The sequence below is a fragment of the Juglans regia genome, chromosome 2 (assembly GCF_001411555.2).
Source record: "Juglans regia cultivar Chandler chromosome 2, Walnut 2.0, whole genome shotgun sequence".
In the NCBI taxonomy this organism is placed as follows: domain Eukaryota; kingdom Viridiplantae; phylum Streptophyta; class Magnoliopsida; order Fagales; family Juglandaceae; genus Juglans; species Juglans regia.
In genome coordinates, this window is record NC_049902.1 from 8,128,607 (window position 1) to 8,152,583 (window position 23,977).

Genomic DNA, 23,977 nt, shown 5'->3' on the forward strand with positions numbered 1-23,977 from the left:
ATTAATGGTAACTCTACACCAAAAAATTAAAAATTTAAATTGATTAGTACTTTTTTATAAGTAAATTGATAGTATTAATACTTGAGTTTGACTTCTGGATGTTATTGAAGGTTTCATAAGATAGACAGGGAAGCGAGATCTGATAGAAGAAGCAAGAGCATTCTGTTGATTTAGAGAAACTATCAAAATAAGCACGACCATACCCCGCATTTGCTAAAGCAGTAGACAGGCCTACAAATCGTACTGCACGCTCTGTTTGTGATGATATGTATCTCATCCTTGAAACAATAACCTGGAAACATTTAGTTATGAAATTGAGCATGAGAATTAAAGCAAATAGAATAAGGTTTGTCGACTAATGAAAGAAGAAAAGAAACAAAATATCAAATCAAATGAACTGAGAGATTTCTATGCTATTTTCTGCTGGACATTTTTGTCCCCTCCATTAAGAAATTTGGAAAATTTACCATTTTGCCAGCTCACATTATCTACTCTTCAAAAGAAACGGATAAATTTATTTCCTTGGCACAGCGACATCAAAGTAAGCCATTGTAACTACCAAATCTAGCAACTCTCTGCATCAAGAGACATACTAGAGCAGGGGCTTCTGAAATTTTGAAGAATGAGATTTCTTTGACTAAAACACATTCAAGTCTCTTCAACTTTTGTGTAGCTTTCAGTTTGATTCCCAAGGTTTCAATTTAAGCATCAACACATTAAACTATGGCTTTGCTGTCAATGTAGCCCTTCCATTTGATCCATCAAATTCTATGCCTTCTAAGTATATAAAATGATGCGATATAAAAATAAAATAAAATAAAAACAAATAAAACGATGAAAGTTGGGATATTACATTTTGCAATATGCACCCTCAGTTAATATCTTACCCTAAGATGAAAAAAGCCACAGGCATAATCTTAATGATAGACCTTAATGGAAGATGCAGAATGAAACCTGTAAGTAGTTTTAGGTTGCACATTGCAAAAGGAGGGGTAGTTTGAGGGTGCAAAGTGTAATAATCTCGGGAAAATTTTGGTAACTATGATTTTCCATGATTTTATAAAGGCACATAAAACATGGCTACACTCCACCGAAATGATGTTTAAAATAGAGTTGTGGCTGCTGAAAGAACCTGGCATATGACTTCCGACCTCCAACCCCAAGATCATTTGCCACCACACCGAAAAACTCACCAAACACCCACAGACGTTGCAGAAACTACCCAAAACCACTACCACACATCACCAAACCCAATAAACATATCAAAAAAAGGAAAGAAAACCCAATCACAGAGCCACCACCACTGATCAAATTTCCCAAAATCAGAAAGCCTCTCCATCAAACACAACCCACCAACCACCAGAAATATACATAAACAACCTAAACAGACACAAAAACCCTGTTGGAAACACCTAAACCCCTTAACACCGCCAAAACACCCTCACCTCCATACCTCTGCCATAACAACATCATTTCTGTGGGGCATGTGACTGTTCAATTTATTTGATCCAAAACTTGGAAATTTCCAAAACAATCACTGTTTTGTACACTTACCTGTCTTTCAACAGATCCTGACTGAGGACTACATTGACAACAAAAACAAATTTTCTGAGTTTTTAACTGCTCGAAGTCAAACTTCTAAGACCAAACTGACGGTTCAAAAAAATTTGAATTGATCAAAATTCATCCTAGCCTTTGTTTTAATATTATATGTTATAGATTAAAAGCATCACTCAAGAAAATGCCACAGCAATTGGTAGAAATACCTCAAGGATTGGGCCACGATCAGCTCCCAATAAGTGAATCTCATCCAAAATCATAAGCCCAACCTATTGAGCAGATCTTACGCATTAATGTCTAGCAGCCATCCACCAATTAAGTATTGTGATATAAAAAAAAAAAGAAAAAGAAGATAATAAAAGGAAAACAAATCCCATTATGACCAATAATGATTAATAGATCCCATTATGAACAATAATGATTAATAGATGGACCTTTTTGACGTAGCTTCGACTATGCCAATTACGACTGATACCATCCCACTTCTCAGGAGTAGATATTATGATATCAGCTGACAAGAGAGCCATCAAATCTGGAGTATAATCTCCAGTCATTTCAACCTGATACAAACATCTTGTTAATACAAGCACCATATGTTAAAACATATCAATGACTAATAAATAAATGCAGTCACCATCTCCTTCCCAAGCTGAGAGACAAGTCGCTTTTTCCAATCATTCATTCTTTCCCGAACGATAGCCTTCAATGGTGCGATATAAATAACCTGAATTCAGGCAGCAATTTAAGCATATTGCAACCTATAGTATAGCAACATACAGGGGTAGTTTGGTTACTCTACTATATAGAACCCTTCTCTATTTGATAAGTAAAAACCAGATTTTATTGAAACATAGAAAGAGGCGTAGCCCCAATACACAAGTATACAAGAGAAAACACCAAATTAGGAGAAGTGATGGATACAAGGAACTCATGAAAACTAACTCCTTTAAAATCTATAGCTATAGCGCAAAGAAATAATGTCTCTAAAAATAGGCTTCTAAGTTCTTCTAATGAGCATTCCCGATCTTCAAAGCTCCTGTGATTCCTTTCACTCCAAAAGCACCACAAAAGACATAAATACTCTATAGCTAGCTAGAAGATTACCACCCTCTCAAGGCATCACCCATGCAAGACCAACTTTACTTAGAAGTCATCCCATGGAGCCCAAGCAACACCACAATGAAGTTGCAAGTAATCCAATGTTTCACCACTCCTTTGACACATGCAACACCAATTGGTTAGAATAATAAAATGTTTGCTTATATAATCAATGGTCAAGATCTTCCCAAGGGAAACCGTCCAACAAAAAACGCAGCCTTCAGAGGTGCCTTACTCATCCAAATATTCCTCACTAAATAGTCATAGCCTCGTAAAAAGAGCATACAGAGAAGTTCCCTTTCTTAGAGGGGGTACAATGCATCTTATCTACCTCCTTGTTGCTTACTCCTGTAGAGTAAAGCAAAATGAAAATTTAGTGAAGGCACCAACTTCCCAATCTTGGGTTGCTCTAAGGAAGCTAACATTCCGCTATAATGAACCACAAGTGACTTCCATTAACTCAGCTGCCGAAGCCTCTTGCTCATGCACAATCCTAAAAACTGTAGGGAAAGCATTCTTGAGGGCCATGTCTCCATACCACCTATCCTACTAAAATCTGATCCCAAAGCCATCACCCACCACATATCTGGTATGTCTAGAGAATCCCCAAAAAAAAAAAAAAAAACTCTTCTGATACTCTTCCACAACCCCACTCCATGGGCTCCTAGTGCTTCATTGGAATACAAACATCCCCAGGCATCCCCCCATACTTGGAATCAATCAAATCTCTCCACAAAGCCTCCCCCTCCTCCCCTTGTGCTTCATTGGAATACTAACCTCACCAAGCACCCCCATACTTGGAGTCAATATCATCTCTCCACAAAGCCTCCCCATCCTGATGATGGGTGAGCCTGGTCATCAATGGTCAAGAGAGATATCGTTGGTTACTCTTGCTTACTGCTACTCATCCTCATGCCACTAAATGTGTCTTTCTTGGTTACTCTACAACCCAAAAGGATCATTGCTACAATCCTGCTCTTCAACCGATGTCACATTGGTTGAGTCTCCTCCCTACTTTCCCAATGTTCCTTTTTTGTGTGGTTAAACTCCCGCGCCACCTACTTAACAAAGTCCACTACCCATTCAATTTTTATCAAGTCCCAATCCTGCTTAGAAGAATGAGGATGAGGTACTTTGTGTGTGTTAAGAGGAAGAGGATGAGGAACTTAGTGTTAAGAGGGATGGACAAAGACAAAGCACCAGGTCTAGATGGCTTCTCAACAACTTTCTTTCAAGTTTGTTGGGATATTGTTAGGGAGGACATCATGAAGGTTTTTCTCGAATTTCACACGTCAATGAAATTTGAGAAAATCTTAACGCTTCATTCATTGCCTTTACTCCAAAAAGGACAAGGTCAGTGGAGGTGAAAGATTTCTGCCCCATAAGTCTGGTGAGTGGGGTATACAAGATCATTTCAAAAGTTCTAGCTAGTCAGATGAGTGAAGTCATGGGGAAGATCATCTTGAAGTCACAAAATGCCTTTGTCAAGAGAAGACAGATTCTTGACTCCGTACTCATTGCCAATGAATGCTTGGACAATAGAGTCAGAGCCGACACCCCGGGTATTGTTTGTAAATTGGATTTGGAGAAGGCGTTTGATTATGTTAATTGGGCATTTTTGGTGTATATTCTTGGTAGATACGGTTTTGGGGAGAGATGGTGTCAATGGATGAAATATTGCATCACAACTGTCAGATTCTCAATTTTGGTAAATAGCTCCCCTGAAGGTTTCTTTAATAGTTCTCAGGGCTTGAGACAAGGGAACCCTCTGTCCCATTTCTTGTTTGTTTTAGTAATGGATGTGTTGAACAGAATGTTGAAAGCAGCGACAAATAAGGACTTTATCTCGGGTTTGCTTAAATGTCTCTCGCCTCCTCTTTGCTAAAGACATGCTAATTCTCTGAGAGCCAGATCCCGACCAGATTCGCTCCTTAAGGGCACTATTACTTTGTTTTGAAGCTGCCTCTGGCCTTGAGGTGAATCTATCTAAATCTAAAATGGTTCTTGTTGGCTTGGTTCATGACTTAGGCGAATTGGCTGCTAACTTGGGCTTCAAAGTGTCATCCTTGCCTATGAAGTAGCTTGGTCTTCTCTTGGGAGCTCCTCATAAATCCAAGGCAATGTGGGATGGGATTGTTGAAAAGATTGAATATAGACTAGTGGGTTAGAAGATGATCTATTTGTCCAAAGGTGGTAGAATCACCTTAATCAAGAGCACATTATCTAATCTCCCAACATATTTTTTTTTTATCTTTATTCCCTTTGCCTGCAAGGGTGGCGAATAGATTGGAGAAGATTTTTCGTAATTTCTTGTGGGGAGACTTAGAGGATGAGAAAAAATTCCACTTGATTAAGTGGGATAAGGTCTGCACCCCTTTATCTTGTGGTGGTTTGGGGATCAGAAAGTTGAGAACCTTCAATAATGCACTATTAGGGAAATGGCTATGGCGGTATCATCGAGAAGGGGATGCTCTTTGGAGGAATGTTATTGGTGTCAAATATGAGAGTATTTGGGTAAGATGGTGCTCAAATAAAGTAAAAGGGGCATATGGAGTGGGAGTTTGGAAATTTATTCGGAATGGATGGGAAGATTTCTTCAGCAATTTCAGATTTGAGGTGGGAAGGGGAACATGAATCAGATTCTGGCACGATATTTGGTGTAGTGATGTTGCCTTGAAGAATGTTTTCCCTTCTCTTTATAGGATTGCATTGGATAAGGATGCTTAGTGGCTGATAACATGGACATTTCTGCTGGTTCTCTTCAATGGTCCGTGAGGTTTATTAGAGCTGTCCAAGATTGGAAGGTTGGAGATATCACAGAATTTTACAAGCCAAACAGGAGGACAGGTTGCTCTGGATTCATTCGAGGAGCATTTGGAGGAGTAACATCTCAGTCAAGTCCTTTTATAAGGCTATGTCACCCCATTCTTCCATTGTTTTCCCTTGGAAGAGCATTTGGAGGAGTAACGTTCCACTTAAGGTTGCTTTCTTTGGCTGGCTGGCCTCTCATGGGAAAATTTTGACTATTGATAATCTGAGAAAGCAGTCTTTTGATAATGGATTGGTGCTTTATATGTAAAAGAAATGGAGAAACAACAGATCATCTTCTTCTATATTGTGATGTGATTAAGGCTTTATGGGATGAAATCTTTACCCGGCTTGGTATTGTCTGGATCATACCTAGGAGGGTGGTCGACTTTTTGTCATGTTGGAGAGGAATTCAGGGCAATCGTCAAATCGCAGCTGTTTGTAAGATGGTGCCTCCATGCTTAATGTGGTGTACTTGGAACGAAAGGAATGGTTGCTGCTTTGATAATAGGGAACGTTTGATGGGAGAGTTCAGGGACTTTTTCTTTCAGACATTGTTACTTTGGGCTTCGGCTATTGTATTGAATGGGATTAGTTTTCATGACTTTTATGCTGCTTTTCACAGCACTTAGTTTGTAATTAGGTTCATCTCTTGTATACTTCAAAATACAAACAAAAGTAACTACAAAAAAAAATTCAAAATACGGAAGCAAACAAAAGGGCATAGCCCCAGTACACAGGAATCTATTAGAGCTATGGAAAAAAAGAAAGAACAATGGAAAGAATCAAAAGCAATCCTCTTCTATACTATGCATGAAGAAAACTTGAAGGCATACCTTCATGTCAGGCTGAGTATTAAAGAGGTGAAGCATGGCAAGCTCAGCAGATATGGTTTTCCCACTTCCAGTGGGAGCTCCTAACAGCACATTGTTGTCAGTGTGATAAAGGACATGGAAACTCTGCCCAATAACAGCAACATAATAATACAAATTCAAACTGTTACTAATCCGAAACCAATAAGTATTAAATAACAAAACCTGCAGTGTAAATTTTCGACCAAACCTGTGTTTGTATAGGATTAAAATGTGAAAACTTGTACAAAGCTTCATAAGTACTGTTGCCCAATGAAGTCACAGGGAGAGGTTTTAAATCTAGAAGTTCTGTGTGTGAAGTACAAGCCTGAACAAAGAATAATCTTCATATGAGACAGAGCCTTGGCAGGAGAAAATTGGACACAATGCTGCTATAATGTGAATGTGCCTTAAGTTTAGAAAATAAAAAATTAATACCTCTGGCAGCGCTAGATTATGGAAAGAAATGGTGTAGAAAGCCTCAGCATGCAACCAAGAATCAGAAACAGCACGGATATAATATTGGGGTGGATGTGGTTCAAATATTGGCACAGTGAAGGACAGCTTCTGAGGTTCGCCTCTGGCCATCCGCTTTGTCAGAGTGAAAAGTTCTGAGTAGTAGATATGATCGTTCTCTGAGTCCTGTTTAAAAGATTCGTTTTGGTATTCAATGTAGATGTATCAAAATATGAAATATAGTTATTACAATGTAGAATATGAAAATAGGTGAAGCCATGACCCATGGGGAAGTAACATTAAAACTTAGAAAGACCATATTTTCCAACGGAAGAAAGAGAACAAACAATAAAAAAATTGGGGCAAGAAATTAGATCAGTTTTAAATGAAGCTAGGATTATTATGACTGATTTGTTGAAAACAAGCATGAAATTTTTCCAAAATTAAGCTTGTACAAACAGTTTAGTCTTATATTACTAATTACCATTATAAAATTTAGAAATGGCAGAGGTTTTTGAGAATCTAAATTCATCAACCTTTAAGATTTCAAAAATTGAGTACCTTATAAAGATATTTTTCAAGCCCACAAAAGAGAGGCTTTTACACTTTACTTTCTTGGTAACTTATCTTAAGGAGTCATTCACTTAAATTATAATTCAAAAAGAGTGAGTCTTCACCTCAACCAGAATCCACCAACGCTCAGTAGCACCATGGAAACGATCTTTCCATATAAACTCTGGCGTTATACGGAGATCCACCTGAGAATTTATATTGATCCCGTAAAAAATGACACTTTTAATTTCACACAACTAGGTGGAAAGTTCTGATGTCAAAAAGTTTGAAAAAAAGAAAAACATTCTCCATAAAGTTACCTTCAAAACAGTTCTGGTGATCGGACTTACAGTTGCTGATAACTGAATCCATGGGAAATATCCTAAACATTGCTTAACCAACTGCCATGTCACAAAGAAAATAAAGAAAGAAGGTTAATTAGGATCTAATTCTTATATAATCCAATAGCTTCAAGATATTAGAGCATCAGTCCACAAAATGAGCGTACCTTTCCTCCATTTGCATAACGAATCAATGCCCCAATGTCCTTTTCCTGCATCTCCTGCAGGCGATCCAAGTCAGCCCCTCGTTCTTCAAGCTTCCGAAGTATCTGGACCAACCGAGAAACATAATTATACAAGGCAACAAAAGAACGTTTTGAGCAGATAGTAGGAAAAAGGTCTATGGGACAAACGTCTGATGAAATATCCTTGTCAAATTGTCTAAGGGGATGTAGATGGGGCCAAATTTTCCGATCCACAGCCTTGCAATATTCCAACATGAACAAAGACATCTCACACCAGCCTCTTCGCAAACAAATTTCAAATAAAGCTCTCATAATACGAGCCAAGCTTGCGCTTATATATGCAGCATCAGAAACCAATGAGAAGGTATCAATTGAGCCTCGAGATATGTACAACTGCAAGTAAAATAAACAATATATTAGTCATTAAATATCTCCTTTTCTTTCACTTTGTAGCTAGCAAACATTGTCAATATCCTAAAAAAAGAAACAAACAAAACAAAATAAACAAAACAAAACCAAAAGGAAAAAGGTAACCTGAATGAGAATGGAAATTTTGCCATGCTTATTTGAAGGACCACCTTTAACTTCTAACGGGCATGATGTCCGCACCAATGTCTCTAACTCATTCTGTTCCTCTTCTCGAACAGCAATGTTTTCAAATTCAGAAGAGTGAGCCACCATGTCAATTACCTACAGCAGCAACAAATTGGTACCGCTTACAAGAATGATAATGTTTCTTTTAGTAAATAAAGGAACCACAAAACAGAAGAAGAATAATCACGCAAAAATTGGAGAATGACACCTGTACACTATATTATTGTGGTTGACTCTATGTTTTTCTTTAAATAAAAGTTAAAAAGTATAGTAAAAAGTAACAAAAAAGGGAAAATCGAGACACAGACAGAAACATGTAGCAAATGCAACAGGTCACAACAAACAACCTCGCTATCATTCATGTGGCGTCTCAACATTTCATTGTAAGTTTCAACACTAGAGTATTGAATATAAAAGTGGCTTGCAATGCGACCAAGCTCAGTACAGTAAAAATTGCCACTTTTCTCATCAAAGCGCATCATCTTTGCTTTATCAAGTGCACGTGCAGCATCTGTTACAAGAGATCTTTGCTTTGAACTTAACGAAGGATCGGCGACAAGCTGCCAAAACAAGTCGAAAAGCAACTTATTTAAGAACCAAAACCAGGAAGAAAAACCCAAAAATATGTTCAACAAGTGAAATGGGAAGGCAACATGTCAGACAAGACTTCCTAAACAAGTGTTCATAGTATATGCATTATCAAGATGTTCCACCAAAGAGGGGAGAGCAAAAAACTGTAAAAGACGAAGCTGCCACATGAATATACCAATTAAGAATTATGCAGCCTATGACTAAATCTTTTTTCTTTTTTCTTTTTTTTTTGGGGGGGGGGGGGGGGGGAGGAAGTTAAATAAATAAATAAAAGTAGAATCCAAAACAGTGATAAAAAAATGTTCAACCACATTTTTCTATCTTTAATTCTCAAACGAGACGTTATAAGGAAATAGGCTATATCAGATCTTAACATCACATTTCAATCAGGAATAAATAACTATATATACATACAATATACAGGTGTATATAAATTGATATTGATTTACATAAACAGACACACCATACCTCATCCCATCCAATACCATATGCCAGAGGATTCAACCTCATCCTTATAAAAAGATATGTATATCCAAGCCACGCACAAGCTTCCTTAACATTAGTTACTGTACCCAAAGCTACTTCTGCGTTTAAATTATCTTTCAAGGAGCTAATAAACTGCACATATGAAGAGAGAAATCACGAAACATGAAAAGTAAGCCAATTACTAACAAGATATCCCAACATTTATCGCATGATGAGCAAAGATTTGCACTTTAGAAAGAACACATGAATAGCAGCATCACCACAACACACTGTATATTATCTGTCTTTTTAATTCCTGCTTTGACAAACAACCCATGTACTTAACTTGTTAATTTGCACTAGCTCAGAAAAATATAGGGGCTCATGATAAATAAAGTTTGAATGGAATTTGAATTTTCCAGTCCAATAACCCCTTGTTAACTTGAATAATAGGCATAAAGATTACTCTTATAACATGTATATTTTGTTTGATGTCAATCCAGGCGCTTGAATCATAAACAGCATTCTCAATCCACTAATTTCTATCGAAGTGGCTGTTGTTGTGTTTCCAACCAATTCAAGTACAATATAAGCAAAAATGTCCAATGGTTAATACAAGCTGTTTAATAGTTAATAAACCACAGGAGTATATTTTAACAAAACAATTTTTTCTTTCGCATCTTTTCTTGTTTTTTTCTCCTCTCTTTACCAGGCATTGTCAGGGAAATTTATACCCACATGGATGGCATGCAGTTAAGTTTCATTGCAGTGGATGTATTTCTTGATATATGATACCAATCAAAAAATAAAGTGCCATAATTCTGTGTTCACTTCCATCACCTACCAAAAATTTATTCTACCTCTAAAGTGACCAAAACTTGCAGCATTAACAAAATTTGGACCAATTACAGTACTTAAATCAATATGAATTTTAACTGCTGTGAACTTCTACAAATTTCCATTTATATATTCTACCCACCGGCTAACAAAAGACATAGCAACCCTTGCTAAGAAAAAATGAAAATGCTTACATAAAGTTAGCTGTGAGCCCACTTTCACAAACAAGCCTTGTAGACTTAGAGTCACAGTAAGTAACAGAAGCCCCTTGATAAGGTAAATTTTATTCAAAGGAACAAAGGGGCACAACCCAAGTACAAAGGAAGCATACAATAGGAAACACCTAGCTGTACAGATTAAGAAAAGAAACACAACTCCATGAAGTCTAGAAAGCTATAAGCACCGAAACTATTACATGCCATATCCACAAATAAAGGGCATTGAACACAATGATTCTTGATTCTAGCACTATCCTGTCACAATCTTCCAAAGTTAAGCATTGTCTTCCTACCAAATACACCACATCAAACAAAAGGGGACCACTCTCCAAACATTTAAATTGCTATGGCTACTAACACAACTATGGTGCCGTTTGGATAGCGAGTTGAGATAAGATGAAATGAGTTGAGATGAAAGTCAAAAGTTGAATAAAATATTGTTAGAATATTGTTTTTTAATATTATTATGGAATTGAAAAAGTTGAATTGTTTATTATATTTTGTGTGAGAATTTGGAAAAGTTGTAATGATGAGATGAGACGAGACACTTTCACTATCCAAACAGGGCCTATGCCAACAAGCCATAAAATCTACCAGAGCATAATCCATTCAATCCCAAAGGTATGAAATATTGATTCCCATAAATCCCGAGCCACCTTTCAGCAAAGCATAAGATGACCAATGCTTTCTCCACCTTGCTAACAACATACAACACCAGTCCAGTACTATGCAATTCCTCTTTCTCAAGTTATCTACAATTAATATCTTCCTTTGCATTGCCAACCAAACAAAAGAATGTTACCCTTGATGATGCCTCTCTCCAAATATTCTTCCAAAGGAAAACACATGGCATAAAGACTTTAACTCAAAGATTCGTCTTTGGAAGAATCTAGCATATCTTGTCAGCTCCACCTCCTCTCAGCTTGCTCTAATAAAAGTACCACTCCATGAGCGTCCATTCTCAATCTGTATAAGTTCTACTACCGACGGTTCCTTGCAGCGGGAAATTCTAAAAAGGCTGGGCCCCACACATTGCATCATGTCAAAATATGATATTAGGCCCATCCCCATCTCAAACCAAAGACAATGAGAAATCCCCCAACCGCATTATGATGTTTTCCACACCCCCACCTCAAAAGACCCACTAACATCATATGAATACCCACATACTGCTACATTTTATTTTATTACAGCTCCCCACAATTCATCTCATTCATGGCATAAAACCATAACAACGTACCCATAATAAATCCTATGGAAGTTTTTCAAGACAATGGGCTACCACAATAGATATGGAGATAAGAGGCAAAAGTAAGTTGGCAAATTTGAAAGAGAACTCGCCATCAGATTTATCCATCCACCCTTCAATAATTAGAATTTTCACCTAGCCAAACAACGTTTCAACTCCTCGATAATGTCATCCCAGATAGATTTTACCCTAAATGAAGCCCCAAACAAAAGACCCAAATACTTCATAGGCATAGAAGACACCCTACATCCAATAGATGCATCAGTCCTTCTACATCAACAACTGTTCCAATCAAGGTCGAACTTTGATTTGGCTAGATTAATTCTCAGCCCAAAAACATATTCAAAGCACAAGAACAAACAACGCAAGTGCAAAGATGATCCAAGTAGACCTCAAAAAAATTCAAGGTATCATCAGCAAAGAGAAGATGAGACAGAATAGCGATCAAACCCATGGTAAGTTCCACCAGCTCATTCCAAAAGAATTGTCTATCATAGTCATTATTAGGACTATAAACACCTACAAAAGCCCATAAAAAAATTGTCTTCAACATGTTTAGCTGCACGCTACTATGTATACACTAATATATCCTCAGTTTTTTCAGTGATGCTCTTATCCCACATGAGCAAAACCCCTCTACGTGCTCACCCTTATCATCTTTGATTGGGCTCTTGAGTCTAGCCCATTATGGAATAAGTCTCTAGGTCCAAAGCTACACGCAGGGCCCATGCTGCCAGGATCCAGCTTACTTAAATCTAAGTCATATATCTTGACAGGATGGATTGAAGTCTAGTAAGTTGTAGCCCATGGCACACGCAATCCATCAATTGGAGCTTTCCTAAGTATATGGTATGGGTATTTTGTCCTTGAGAAATGATAGTTGTAATCGTGAGTGTGCAAACGCTGCGCAATCACTTTAAAAAAAACGAATAAATATGAGATCCACACGAAAAAAATTAATTTTTTAATAGTGGACCCCACTCTTTTTCAAAGCGACTACATGGCGCTTGCACACTTCACGATTGTATGTAGCATTACTCTTTGTCTTTTGGAGATCCATTGGCCCATAACACTTCCTGGCCAATTCCACTCTTTCTAAAGCAAGTTTAACCTCCTTAAAAAAAGCACGTTGGTTTCTCACTAAAACCGAAATTCCCTTTGCTCATTAACCCCCCCCCCCCCCCCCTTTTCTCACCCTCTTTTCTACACACTTCTTGAAGGTCTCCACAATGGCTTTCACCTTGGTAGTTTGAAATACTCCAAGTTTATCATTTATACACCATTACCAACCGAATTCTCAAAATTGCCTAGATTGCTCCTAGTTAATATTGCAGCCATCAAAGACCTAATGGAGCTCCAATTGTACTATTGACTAGTTCTTTTGGAATACAGGCTCAGATGTGGTTTGGGCCTTCCCTTGGGGCATTGCACCAATACTCTACAAGAGCTAGAATACAACCAAAGGTGTTCAAGTGATGTTGTACATGAAATGTTATGTTTTCCACTCGAGAAGTTTTCACCACCTTGCTTTGCAAATTCCCTTCGTGGGCTCCATCCCACCATGGAAAATAGCTACTTTCTTAGCTCTTGGGATCTTTCTTGTACTTCTTATAGATTGTAGTTCTTGTTCATTTCCTTTTCCCTACTCAGGTGATGTTGGTCGTGGCCTCTCTGTGATGTCAATTGTTGCATGGGGTATGCCCTAGTGATTTTGTATTGTTCTTCCTATTTATTTTATTCTTACCCAAAAATAAAGACTTGAACATGGATTCCTTTCCATCAAATGGACTTTTCATAGAGACCAAGAACAAGGATCAGGATGAATAGGGAACGAGAACGACTTTGGAGATGTATAGCCACGATATACATCTTCCCCAATGACATTGATTGGCAACCCCCCCCCCCCCCAACAAAACTTCTTTTGGTGATATGAATGTAATGGCCGAGGCCCAAGCCACATATAGGACCTACTCCAAAAGGATTAGTCAATGGTACAATTGGAGTCTCAAGCCCTTATAAAGAGTAAGAGTTTCTCCCGCCAAAGCATTGGGGGATCACATACACCATCTACACTCATCAGACAATATGATATCACAATCTCTCTCCCAAGCAATGTGAGATCTCATACACCACCTACACTCATAAGTCACTATGGGGTATCACAATGAATGATCATAATCCCCGCTACTTCAAACTCAAAAAACGCTTTTCCTTATAAGGACTATGAACCATCACAAAATAATGTGCTGTAACAGGAAATTATATGTTTGAAGTTTGCATAAATGTGTCCCAAAAGTTTTATCCATTAGACTTTCAACTATTCTTTTTTTGACTACATAGAATGCATACAAGAGAAAACACCTGATTAAGAAATATAAGTAGATACAAGTAAATCATGGAAACTAAGGGCATGCTTGGATAATGAGATGAGATGAAAATTTAGCAAATAGTAGTAAAATAATTTGTGAATAATAGTGAAATGGTTTGAGTTAAGATGTTTTATTGGTTTTTGGAAAAGAAAAGAGAAAAAGTTGAATAAAAATATTATAAAGTTAAAATATTGTTCGAATATAATTTTTTAATATTGTTTTTGTTTTGAAATTTGAAAAAGTTGTATTGTTTTTTGTGTTTTGTTTGGAAGTTTGGAAAAAATGTATTGATTAAGTAATTATTAGATGAAAAAATTAAAAATTTGAAATTGAAAAAATGTTGTGTTTAAATAATGTTTGGAAAGGAAATTATGAAAATTTTTGAGATGAGATCATCTAAGTGCCCAAACATAGCCTTAATCCCCATCTATCACCTAAAGAAACAAAGTATTGAAGAAGAGACGTCTAAGTTCACCCATTGTCCATTCATGATATTCAAGATTTCAATCATTATTTTCCCTCTAAATACACCACAACAAGCATATGATAGTCATCTTCTACACTGCTAAAATTTGTGGATTTCCATATAAACCTCTCCAACTTCCACAAAGGTCTACAAACCTTCTAAGCATAACCCAAACTAACACCATTCTACCAAAGAGCTTGTTCCACAGGCCTCTAGCAACCTTGCAATGAAGTAGCAGACGATATATCAATTATGCACTATTGTCAAAAATACAACACCAATCAACCATAATATCCGCCACTTCCCTAGGTTTTCCATTGCAACAATCTTCCCAAGGAATGTCGTCTAGGCAAAGCAGCTTTTAGTGGTGCCTTACTTCTCCATATGCTTCTCCAAGGAAAATGAATGCTCCCTTGAGTAGTGAAGACCTCACAGAATGAACATATAGTGAACTTCCCTTTCTTTGAAGGGCTCCAAAGAATCTTGTCTATACCTCCAGCACTTACTCCAACAGAGTACAATAAATTGAAGAATTCTTTGAGAGCACCAACCTCCTAATCTTGAGCCTCGATGAGGAAATTGATATTCCACGTGAAGAGCCACTGAAGACTTCCAATAAATAGGCCGCTGAAACCTCTAGCTAATGTGCAATCCTATAAACTATTGGGAAAGCTTCCCTGGAGGCCCTATCTTTGCACCGACCTCAAGTCTAGTGTGCCTAAAGAATACCCCATTTGATATTTTTCCACAACCCCACCCTATACGGTCCATGTACCTCATTTGAGCACCACACCCCAAACACCACCAAACTTGGAATCTATTACAATTTCTACAAAGACTCCCTCTCTTATTGATTTTGCCACAACCACTTCCATAGTTGTGATGAACACAAGCAAATTTTGAGCTTTCAATCCCTATCCAAATTAAGTGGGTAAATTTTGAAAACTTAACCTATCCACCCCACAAAAAGTAGCATTGGAGCTTCTCAATATGATTAGCCACACCAGAGGGTTTTGGAAACAAGGACGAGAAATATTCATGCAAATTGGAAAGAGTGCCCTTAATTAAGGTGAGTCTACCACTTTTCAACATATACATCCTCTTCCAACTTGCCAACTTGCGCTTAATTTTTTTTTTTTTTTTTTATAAGTAAACGATTGAATTGATGATAGGCATAACCCCAAGTATACAAGAAGGTATACAAGAGAGAAGGCCTATCTAGGTTGGAGTAACGGAAACAAGAAAATTATGAAAATCTAGGCCATTAAAGTTTACAGTTATGGCCCATAGGCATAAAGTTCTAAAAAAGAAAGATCTAGGTTCCTCTACTGACCGCTCCTTATCTTCAAATGTTCGGTCGTTACACTCCTACCACAAACACCACATAATACAGATAGATACCATCTTCCACATGGTTTTGATTTGTGGAATACCTCCTGGATGCGTCCAACTGGCCAAAAAGTCAACCACTGTGGCGGGCATAACCGAAGCTACCTCTACTCGGCCAAACACTCATTCCACAACGCTTTAGCAGCCTCACAATGTAGTAAGAGATGATCTACAGTCTCGCCGGATTTCTTGCACATGCAACACCAATCTAGTATAATCACCTTACGCTTTCTTAGATTATCTGTTATCAAAATCTTACCCAGGGAAGCTGTCCAAATAAAGAATGCCGCTTTAGGAGGCATCTTAGTCCGCCAACCATGGAAACTGATTATTCGGTAAGTGTGTGAGGGACTTGTAGAAGGATTGAACCGAGAATATGCCTTTACCTGCAGGTACCCACCACAATGTATCAACTAATTGTCTACTCCGTTTCGTGAAGTACAATAGGCTAAAAAAGTCCTCGAAGATGCTAACTTCTCAATCTTATGCCGCCCTACTGAAAGTGATGTCCATTGGACTTGATCCCCTAATAACACCACCAGATCTGCCACTGAAGCTTCTTGATCACCTGCAACCAAAAAATTGAAGGAAATGAGTCCTTTAGGACATTATTTCCACACCATATGTCGCTCCAAAATTTTATTCTAGAGCCAGCTCCCAGCACAAGTTTAGTATGGCGAGTAAAAACCCCCCACCCTCGTTTGATGTGCTTCCAAACTCTCACTCCATAAGCCCCACTCACCCCTCTAGTACACCAGCGCCCCCGCCCCCCCCAAACCCAAAAAAAAAACTTCCATATTTGCAATCAACTACCGACTTCCATAGGGCGTCCAGTTCCATATTATATTCTCATAACCATTTCCCAAGTAAGGCCCGATTGAAAATTTTCATATTTCTAATTCCCAACCCACCAAAGGAGATTGGAGTGCATACCTTATCCCAATTGACTAGATGGAATTTGAATTCATCCCCCACACCACTCCATAAGAAATTATAGTGAAGTTTTTCAATCTGGGCACCACGTTAGCTGGAATAGGGAATAGAGACAAAAAATATGTTGGTAAATTAGTAAGAGTACTTTTAATTAAGGTAATTCGGCCACCTTTTGACAAGTACAACCTCTTCCACCTAGCCAATCTTTGTTCTATCTTCTCGATCACTGTATCCCAGATTGATATAGCCCTTGAGGCAGCTCCTAATGGAAGTCCAAGGTAATTCATGGGAAGAGAGGAAACCTTACATCCAAGCATGCTGGCCAATTGCCAAATGTTGTGAACCCTTCCGACTGGCACTAACTCTGATTTATCAAAATTCACTCTCAAACCAGACACTACTTCAAAATAGAGTAGAAGTGTCTTCAATGCTCGTAGCTGGTTTTGGTCTGCCTCACAAATTACTAGTGTGTCATCTGCAAACAATAAGTGAGAAATGTTAATAAGACCCCTATTGGGATCACCAATCGAGAAGCCAACCACAAAGCCATTCATGACCAAAGTCGATATCATTCTGCTAAGCACTTCCATACTAATGACAAATAGGAGTGGGGACAATGGATCCCTTGTCTTAGGCCTTGGGAACTGCTAAAGAAACCAACTGGATTGCATTTATCAAAACTGAAAATCTCGTCGTTGAAATGCACCATTTGATCCATGAACATCATCTCCCCAAATCCGCACCTCCCTAGTAAGTAAAGTACGAAGTCCCAGTTTACGTGATCATAGGCCTTCTCCATATCCAACTTACATAGGATCCCTGTAATGCCAGATTTTAATCTACTATCCAAACATTCATTGGCGATAAAAACTGAGTCTAGAATTTGTCTGCCCCTTACAAATGCATTTTGTGGTTTCGTAATGATCTTCCCCAAGACCTCCCCTAAGTTATTTGCAAGCAACCTAGGAGATGATCTTGTATATCCCATTGACAAGGCTAATGGGCCTAAAATCCTTTAACTCCGATGCCCCAATCTTCTTAGGAATCAATGCAATAAACATGGCATTTAGGCTTTTCTCAAATTTTCCAAGCAAGAATAGTTCATGGAACAGCTTCATTAGTTCCTCTTTCACTACCTCCAAACATGTTTGAAAGAATCCCATAGAAAAACCGTCCGGACTGGATGCTTTGTCTTTGACCATTTTTCTTACTACAACATAAACCTCCGCCTCCTCAAAAGGCCCCTCTAACCAAGAGGCATTCTGCAGCTCAATAGACTCAAAACCTAGTTCATCAAGCTTTGGCCTCCACCCCACTTGCTCTGTAAGCAAATGTTCAAAAAAATCAGTAACGTTCCCCAATCACGGGAGCCTCCATACAATCCACACCATCGATATTTAGCATCTCAATGGTATTGGTTCTCCTATGAGAATTAGCTACTCTATATAAGAACTTCGAACTTCGGTCCCCTTCTTTCAACCATAATGCTCTTGATATTTGGCACCATGTGATCTCCTCTAGAGAGATTACCCTCTCTAATTCTAAAACCAACTCTGTCTTTCAAGATATCTCTTATGGAGAAAGAACCATTTCCTCATGTATCCTCTCTAACTCCTGCAACTCCTCCAACAAGGTTTTCTTGTGTTTCCCTACGTTCTCCAAAAGATTGAGTATTCCAAAACTTTAAATCATTATTTAGAGCTTTTAGTTTACCTGCAAGAATGAGACTGGGGGTGCCCTGAAACTGATATGAGGACCACCATTGCCTTACTCTATCCACAAAGCCTTCAATTTTCAACCACATGTTTTGAACTTAAAATATTGACACCCACATTGGATACCACCACAATCTAGCAAGATGGGAAAATGGTCCGAACAAATGAGAGGCAGTCACTTTTGGCAAACATCCGGATAATGCATTTCCCATTCCAATGAAACTAAAAATCTATCTAATCGGGACCACTTCTGAGTATTAGACCATGTGAAAATACCCCCCATGAGAGGAAGGTCCAATAGATTCCAGTTGAAAATATACTCTGAGAATTCTGTCATTGCTGGACGCAATCTACTATCTCTAGAACGTTCGCTTGGGAACCTTGTAAAATTAAAATCACTATCTATGCGCCAAGGAAGTTCCCACCAGCTATATACTCCCGCTAATTCTTCCCATAATAATCTTCTGGTACTGTCTAAGTTCAGCGCATAGATACGTGCAAAACCCACAAGAAATTATCTTCCATACTCTTAAAGGAACATGCCACTGTATACTCCCCTATGAAGTCTTCTATTTTTTCCACCACCCTTCTATACCACATCACTAATACTCCTCCCAAAGCCCCATTCGATGCAAGATACGCCCAATCCACATATCAACAGCTCCAAATACTTCACACTATTCTTCTTGGAATAAATTTCAGATTGGTTTCTTGTAAGCACACTATGTCCGTCTTCCACTTACGGAGCAAATTTTTTATACAAAGACGCTTGCTTGCCTCGTTAAGCCTGCAGATATTCCAAGATGCAATTTTGGGCTTCATATAGGAAATACTATCCCCTTCCCTTTGGATCTATCTCGACTTGAGCTACCCTCATAATTCAAAGACCACGTAAGTCTCTTTAGCTCCCTCAGTTGTTTAGACATAAATTTCTTAAGCTAAGTATGACCCACTTCAATGGCAGTAAGTCAACCCATAAATTGTTCCTCGAAGCCCTCACAGTCCATCCCCACACAATGTTGAATTTCCTTCGCCTTAAGTAAAACCCAATTAGACACACTAGCCTTGTTGGGTAACATACAGTTCAGGGGTATGGGCTCCCCCTCTCTAGTAACCCACTGCGATACCACTGGCGAATCACCCCCTTTGTGAAGAGATTCCTACATTCCCAATTAGAGGCTCCATGTGTCGGAATACTCATTTTTGCTAGCCCATGAACATTTTGCTTGTCACTGCCAGAGAGGGAGAGAGCATCAAACTAAGTATCAGCAAGAGATTCCACTATTCCCATGTCTCATTATACTATTACAGCTGCTGCAGAGCCTCCGCCAGAGATAGAACCTCAAGCTGTTGTAGAGCCACCGCCGAAGGAGATATAACCTCCTTGATGTTCGTTGGCGCTGTCTGGCCAGGATATGCCAGAGATTCGATGCACTCTAGTGGAGAAAGGTCCAGATCCCGTTCTAAAACTACTGTCGTGGGATCCACTACCACCGTTGTCACCCTCTGGGCCCTCGTCAGCGGTTCCTCGACTGGTCGTGATGCTCCCGCAAACCGCTCTGGCGAGTCTGCTAGGCTCCCGCCAGTAAGGGGTCGAGGCTCACTCCCCTTTTCTGATTCTCCATATGGGCTGGGTCTCGTGCCTCTCAGTTCCCCCATTGTTTCCCACTGGTTGAGGCCCAGTAGGATGGCCCACCTTGCTGGGTCCACACGAGGTGCCCTAACTCACCACAAACACTGCTGGGTCCTGCACCATCTGAGCCCACGCCCCTTTTAGCTCCAGCTTCCTCCCCACCCAAGCCCAAACCAAGCCTACTTATTTCCAAGCTCTCATCCAATACTCCTTTAAACTCTACGCACCGTATCATCCATTCTACTTTATCCAGCATCCCGAGCTATGTCTTCACGTCCAGCAATGTACCGAGTACGTCTCCCCCTTCCAAGCCAACAACAAGCTTGTCATCACCACCCTTCCACTGTGCAATACGAGGAGCTCTGCCAGTATCGTGCCCATTGCCCTTTCTTGCGTAGACACCCCTCTGAGCTTCCATGCTGCCACCTTCCCCTTTTCTAGTTTCATGCAAAGGTGCTAGAGCCTCCCTGTAAGAAAGTTTTTGCAACTGAAACACCACCACCGATGGTCTAATCAGTGCTCCTCCTCTGTAGTTGCTTCTCCCTTCGTCTACAAACTCCCACAGTGCCTCCCCCATCCTCCTCCATCCACTGCCTTCCTTCTCTTCAAGTATAAAAATAAAACTACGCCTACCACCACCACCATATTCCACCAAAGCCATGTATCGGCCTCGAGCATTCGAGCATCACTGCGCTATGAAGCTATGATTGTTCTCCCTAACCGTCATGTTAAAAACTTTCTTTTCTCCCTCCAAACTATGCTCCAGTGCTTTAGCCAACCACCGCACCGAGGATGACCCCAATGTCAGCCTATTCATCACCTTCCAACTTCTCTCTTTAATAAGCAAGAAGTTGCCATCCTTCTCTAATGAAAAAACTTTTGACTCTATCACTAAATCTTTTGTAAATCCCATCCTGAGCACACCAAGTACCACGATACTCAACCGTAATTCCACAGTCACAGACCAGCAAGCATCATCGAAGAAAAAAATACTGTCATTTTTCATCGTCTGATTTTGGTTGTACGGAGAGAAAATGGACACAGCAACTAAAAACTATATGTAATAGCAGGGAAAAAAAAACAAGGATAGACTTTTGAATAACATAACGCATCCATATTCTACGCACCCAAGGATAGACTTTGAATTTGATCAGGGCCTTGGGATATGATTTTAGAGCTAATTCTTTCTCCGTTGACCACGTCAAATGCACATTAGAAACACAAAACATACATCTCAAACAAAATATTTCAAGTTCCCACAATCAACCAAATGCCATATACAAGTACCTGACTTTCAATGGGGAGTTGACTTGTCAGCAATCGCAGATAGTAGGCTAATTTCTCATGAGACGTGATTATTATACCTTCACCACTTTTGTCAAACTGAGGTCTACCAGCCCTTCCGAAGATCTAAATAGAGGCATGAATGTGAACAGAAAAAACAGTTGGACAGTGAATAAAAAGTACAGGTATCTAGTAAATCAACTTTTAACGTATTTGTAAGAGGAAATCTTAAGGTCTTGCCTGCATAACATCAAGCATGCCTAGGTCTCGCCACCCACCAGCCTTCGGATCATATAATTGTGTACCCTGAAGGATGACCATGCAGGAAAAAAAATGTAAGAGGAAAGGCTATAAGAGACTTACTGGGCTACAAAAGCTAATATATTCATCACTACAATAATGATGCAATCAGGTTGCAACCAATAATAAAGCAGAGCACATAACAATCATGAGTCATGAGTACACACAATATTTCTGCAATCAAACTGTAAACATGAAGAAAGCAGAGCACTTAACTGAGCGAACAACACAGATGCACAGATTCTGGCTACGATAAATTGCTATTGACATTACAACTTTTGATTCAAGCTACTAGTAATAAGGCCATGCAGAAAAGGTCCTCTTGTTCAGATCGGCTAAATAAAAAAGAAGACCGAAAACAGATTGTCTTGGTAGCAAACAACCAACCATGACTGGCAAGTGCAAATTTTGGTGTCAGCACCCCACCAGACAGGAGATCATTTGCTTACTACAAGCAGCAAGTCAAAGTTTTAAAAAAGCGTACTCAAAAAGAAAAAGTTACATTACAGCATCCATTTAAACCTTTTGGCAGAGGAGGGTTAAAAATGACTACAACCACTACCAACTATCTATTGTTTCAAGAAAAAGTACAAGAGATTCTATAAACAAGTCAACTGTCAAAGAAGCTGTCAAAGAAGTGAAGATATTATGTCTGACCTCACTAGAGAGATTTAGAAGCATAAAATAGAGAGATTCAGAAGCAAAGAATTCGATTTGAGGATAATTTAAGATATTACCCCACTAGTCCATTATACAATATCTTAGGTTATGGAGTTTGACAACTCTATAATTTGCAGTTATTCAAGCATATACAGTAAATAATATTAAAAGCACAAACCTTAATTACAACAGTGTGAGCCGGCAGATTTACACCCCATGCCAATGTTGCTGTGCAAACCAGTACCTAAAGAAGCAGATTAATGCACAAAAACCTCAGCAAAATCCAAAAGTACCAAGCTAAGACTGAAAATTGAATGAGTTTAACCTTCAAGAGTCCATCAGAGAAAAGACGCTCAGTCAGACCTCTGTCTGCTCGAAGCATCCCAGCATGATGAACACCAATTCCATATTCAAAAAGCTCCACAAGATCTTTATTTCTGGACTTAACAACTTCCCTCTGAAAACAGTAAAGTGATATCAATGAATAAAAGGAGAGACATAATCATGAAGAACAGAATAAAAATGAAGCTTTTAATTCCTTGCCTTTATTAAGTTAAATTGTGGATGTGTATCATTCTTGAAGACCTCCAGATCATCATATTTTCGGCCAAGTTCAACCTGTTTAACATGCCCTAAATAATATTAGTGAAACCAAAGCATGCACTGATAAGAATCAGTGAAAGCAAAGTGTGCACTGATAAGATTCAAATAAGATTGCCCACTAATAGACATGCATAACACCCACCCATAATCATATACATTGCCATTTCCCAAAATCAACAAGATGTCATGCATTTCAGAATGCATCTCTTTTTTCTTTTGCGCAAAAGGTAACATTAACATCAGCTTTGTATACCAAAACAAAATCCCAGGTGAATTAGAAGATTTAGTAACATATATCCATGAACGGAACAGTTGTTACGAGTTGAAAAGGTACATAACGCTAAATTGCTATAGCTGATTCAATAGCTTTCAAGACCATCCAAAGCTTCATTGAATAATAAGCCGCATTTTTGGATGATAACTAATTCGAACTAGTACTCAAGGATTTCAAGGCAAATAACACATCCAAACTATTTACATTCTGATCGAAAGTAAGAGAATATACCAATTTCTGGGCTGTTTTTGCAGTGTCCTTTCGTGAATGAACAAACACCATTGCCTGGTGACCTTGCCTTAATGAATCAACAACCTGGCACACAAAAAGCTTTTAATTGCCACTCCAGCAAATTACATGCATGTGAGCCAATGTGGAAAGCAGAAACCTTTTTATAGCATATTTCATTCAACAATTCATTGCGAGCTGCAAAGTTCTGCTCACTAATTCCAATATACTGTTGAGCAAGAGGAACGGGACGATAGCTAGAATCAAAGAAGAAGAGTCCCATCTCTGGATTCACTCTCAAAAATTGCGCGACCTTCA

At 38.8% G+C, this 23,977-nt stretch overlaps 1 protein-coding gene across 1 annotated transcript in view; it reads right to left on the minus strand.

The window, feature by feature from the left end:
* LOC108982901 (DExH-box ATP-dependent RNA helicase DExH14) overlaps positions 1-23,977 on the minus strand; it is a 44,186-nt gene that overhangs the window by 13,444 nt on the left and 6,765 nt on the right. Inside the window, exons 14-34 of the mRNA XM_018954384.2 lie at positions 23,820-23,972; positions 23,663-23,746; positions 23,098-23,172; positions 22,880-23,011; positions 22,733-22,798; positions 21,835-21,900; positions 21,598-21,720; positions 9,505-9,654; positions 8,793-9,005; positions 8,386-8,541; positions 8,020-8,244; positions 7,834-7,935; positions 7,646-7,726; positions 7,451-7,531; positions 6,756-6,959; positions 6,529-6,645; positions 6,303-6,425; positions 2,195-2,284; positions 1,995-2,120; positions 1,767-1,829; positions 204-292 (exon numbers count right to left, since the gene is read on the minus strand). Of these exons, the coding sequence (XP_018809929.1) occupies positions 204-292; positions 1,767-1,829; positions 1,995-2,120; positions 2,195-2,284; positions 6,303-6,425; positions 6,529-6,645; positions 6,756-6,959; positions 7,451-7,531; positions 7,646-7,726; positions 7,834-7,935; positions 8,020-8,244; positions 8,386-8,541; positions 8,793-9,005; positions 9,505-9,654; positions 21,598-21,720; positions 21,835-21,900; positions 22,733-22,798; positions 22,880-23,011; positions 23,098-23,172; positions 23,663-23,746; positions 23,820-23,972 (2,519 nt within the window). The remainder of the gene's footprint in view (positions 1-203; positions 293-1,766; positions 1,830-1,994; positions 2,121-2,194; positions 2,285-6,302; positions 6,426-6,528; positions 6,646-6,755; positions 6,960-7,450; positions 7,532-7,645; positions 7,727-7,833; positions 7,936-8,019; positions 8,245-8,385; positions 8,542-8,792; positions 9,006-9,504; positions 9,655-21,597; positions 21,721-21,834; positions 21,901-22,732; positions 22,799-22,879; positions 23,012-23,097; positions 23,173-23,662; positions 23,747-23,819; positions 23,973-23,977) is intronic.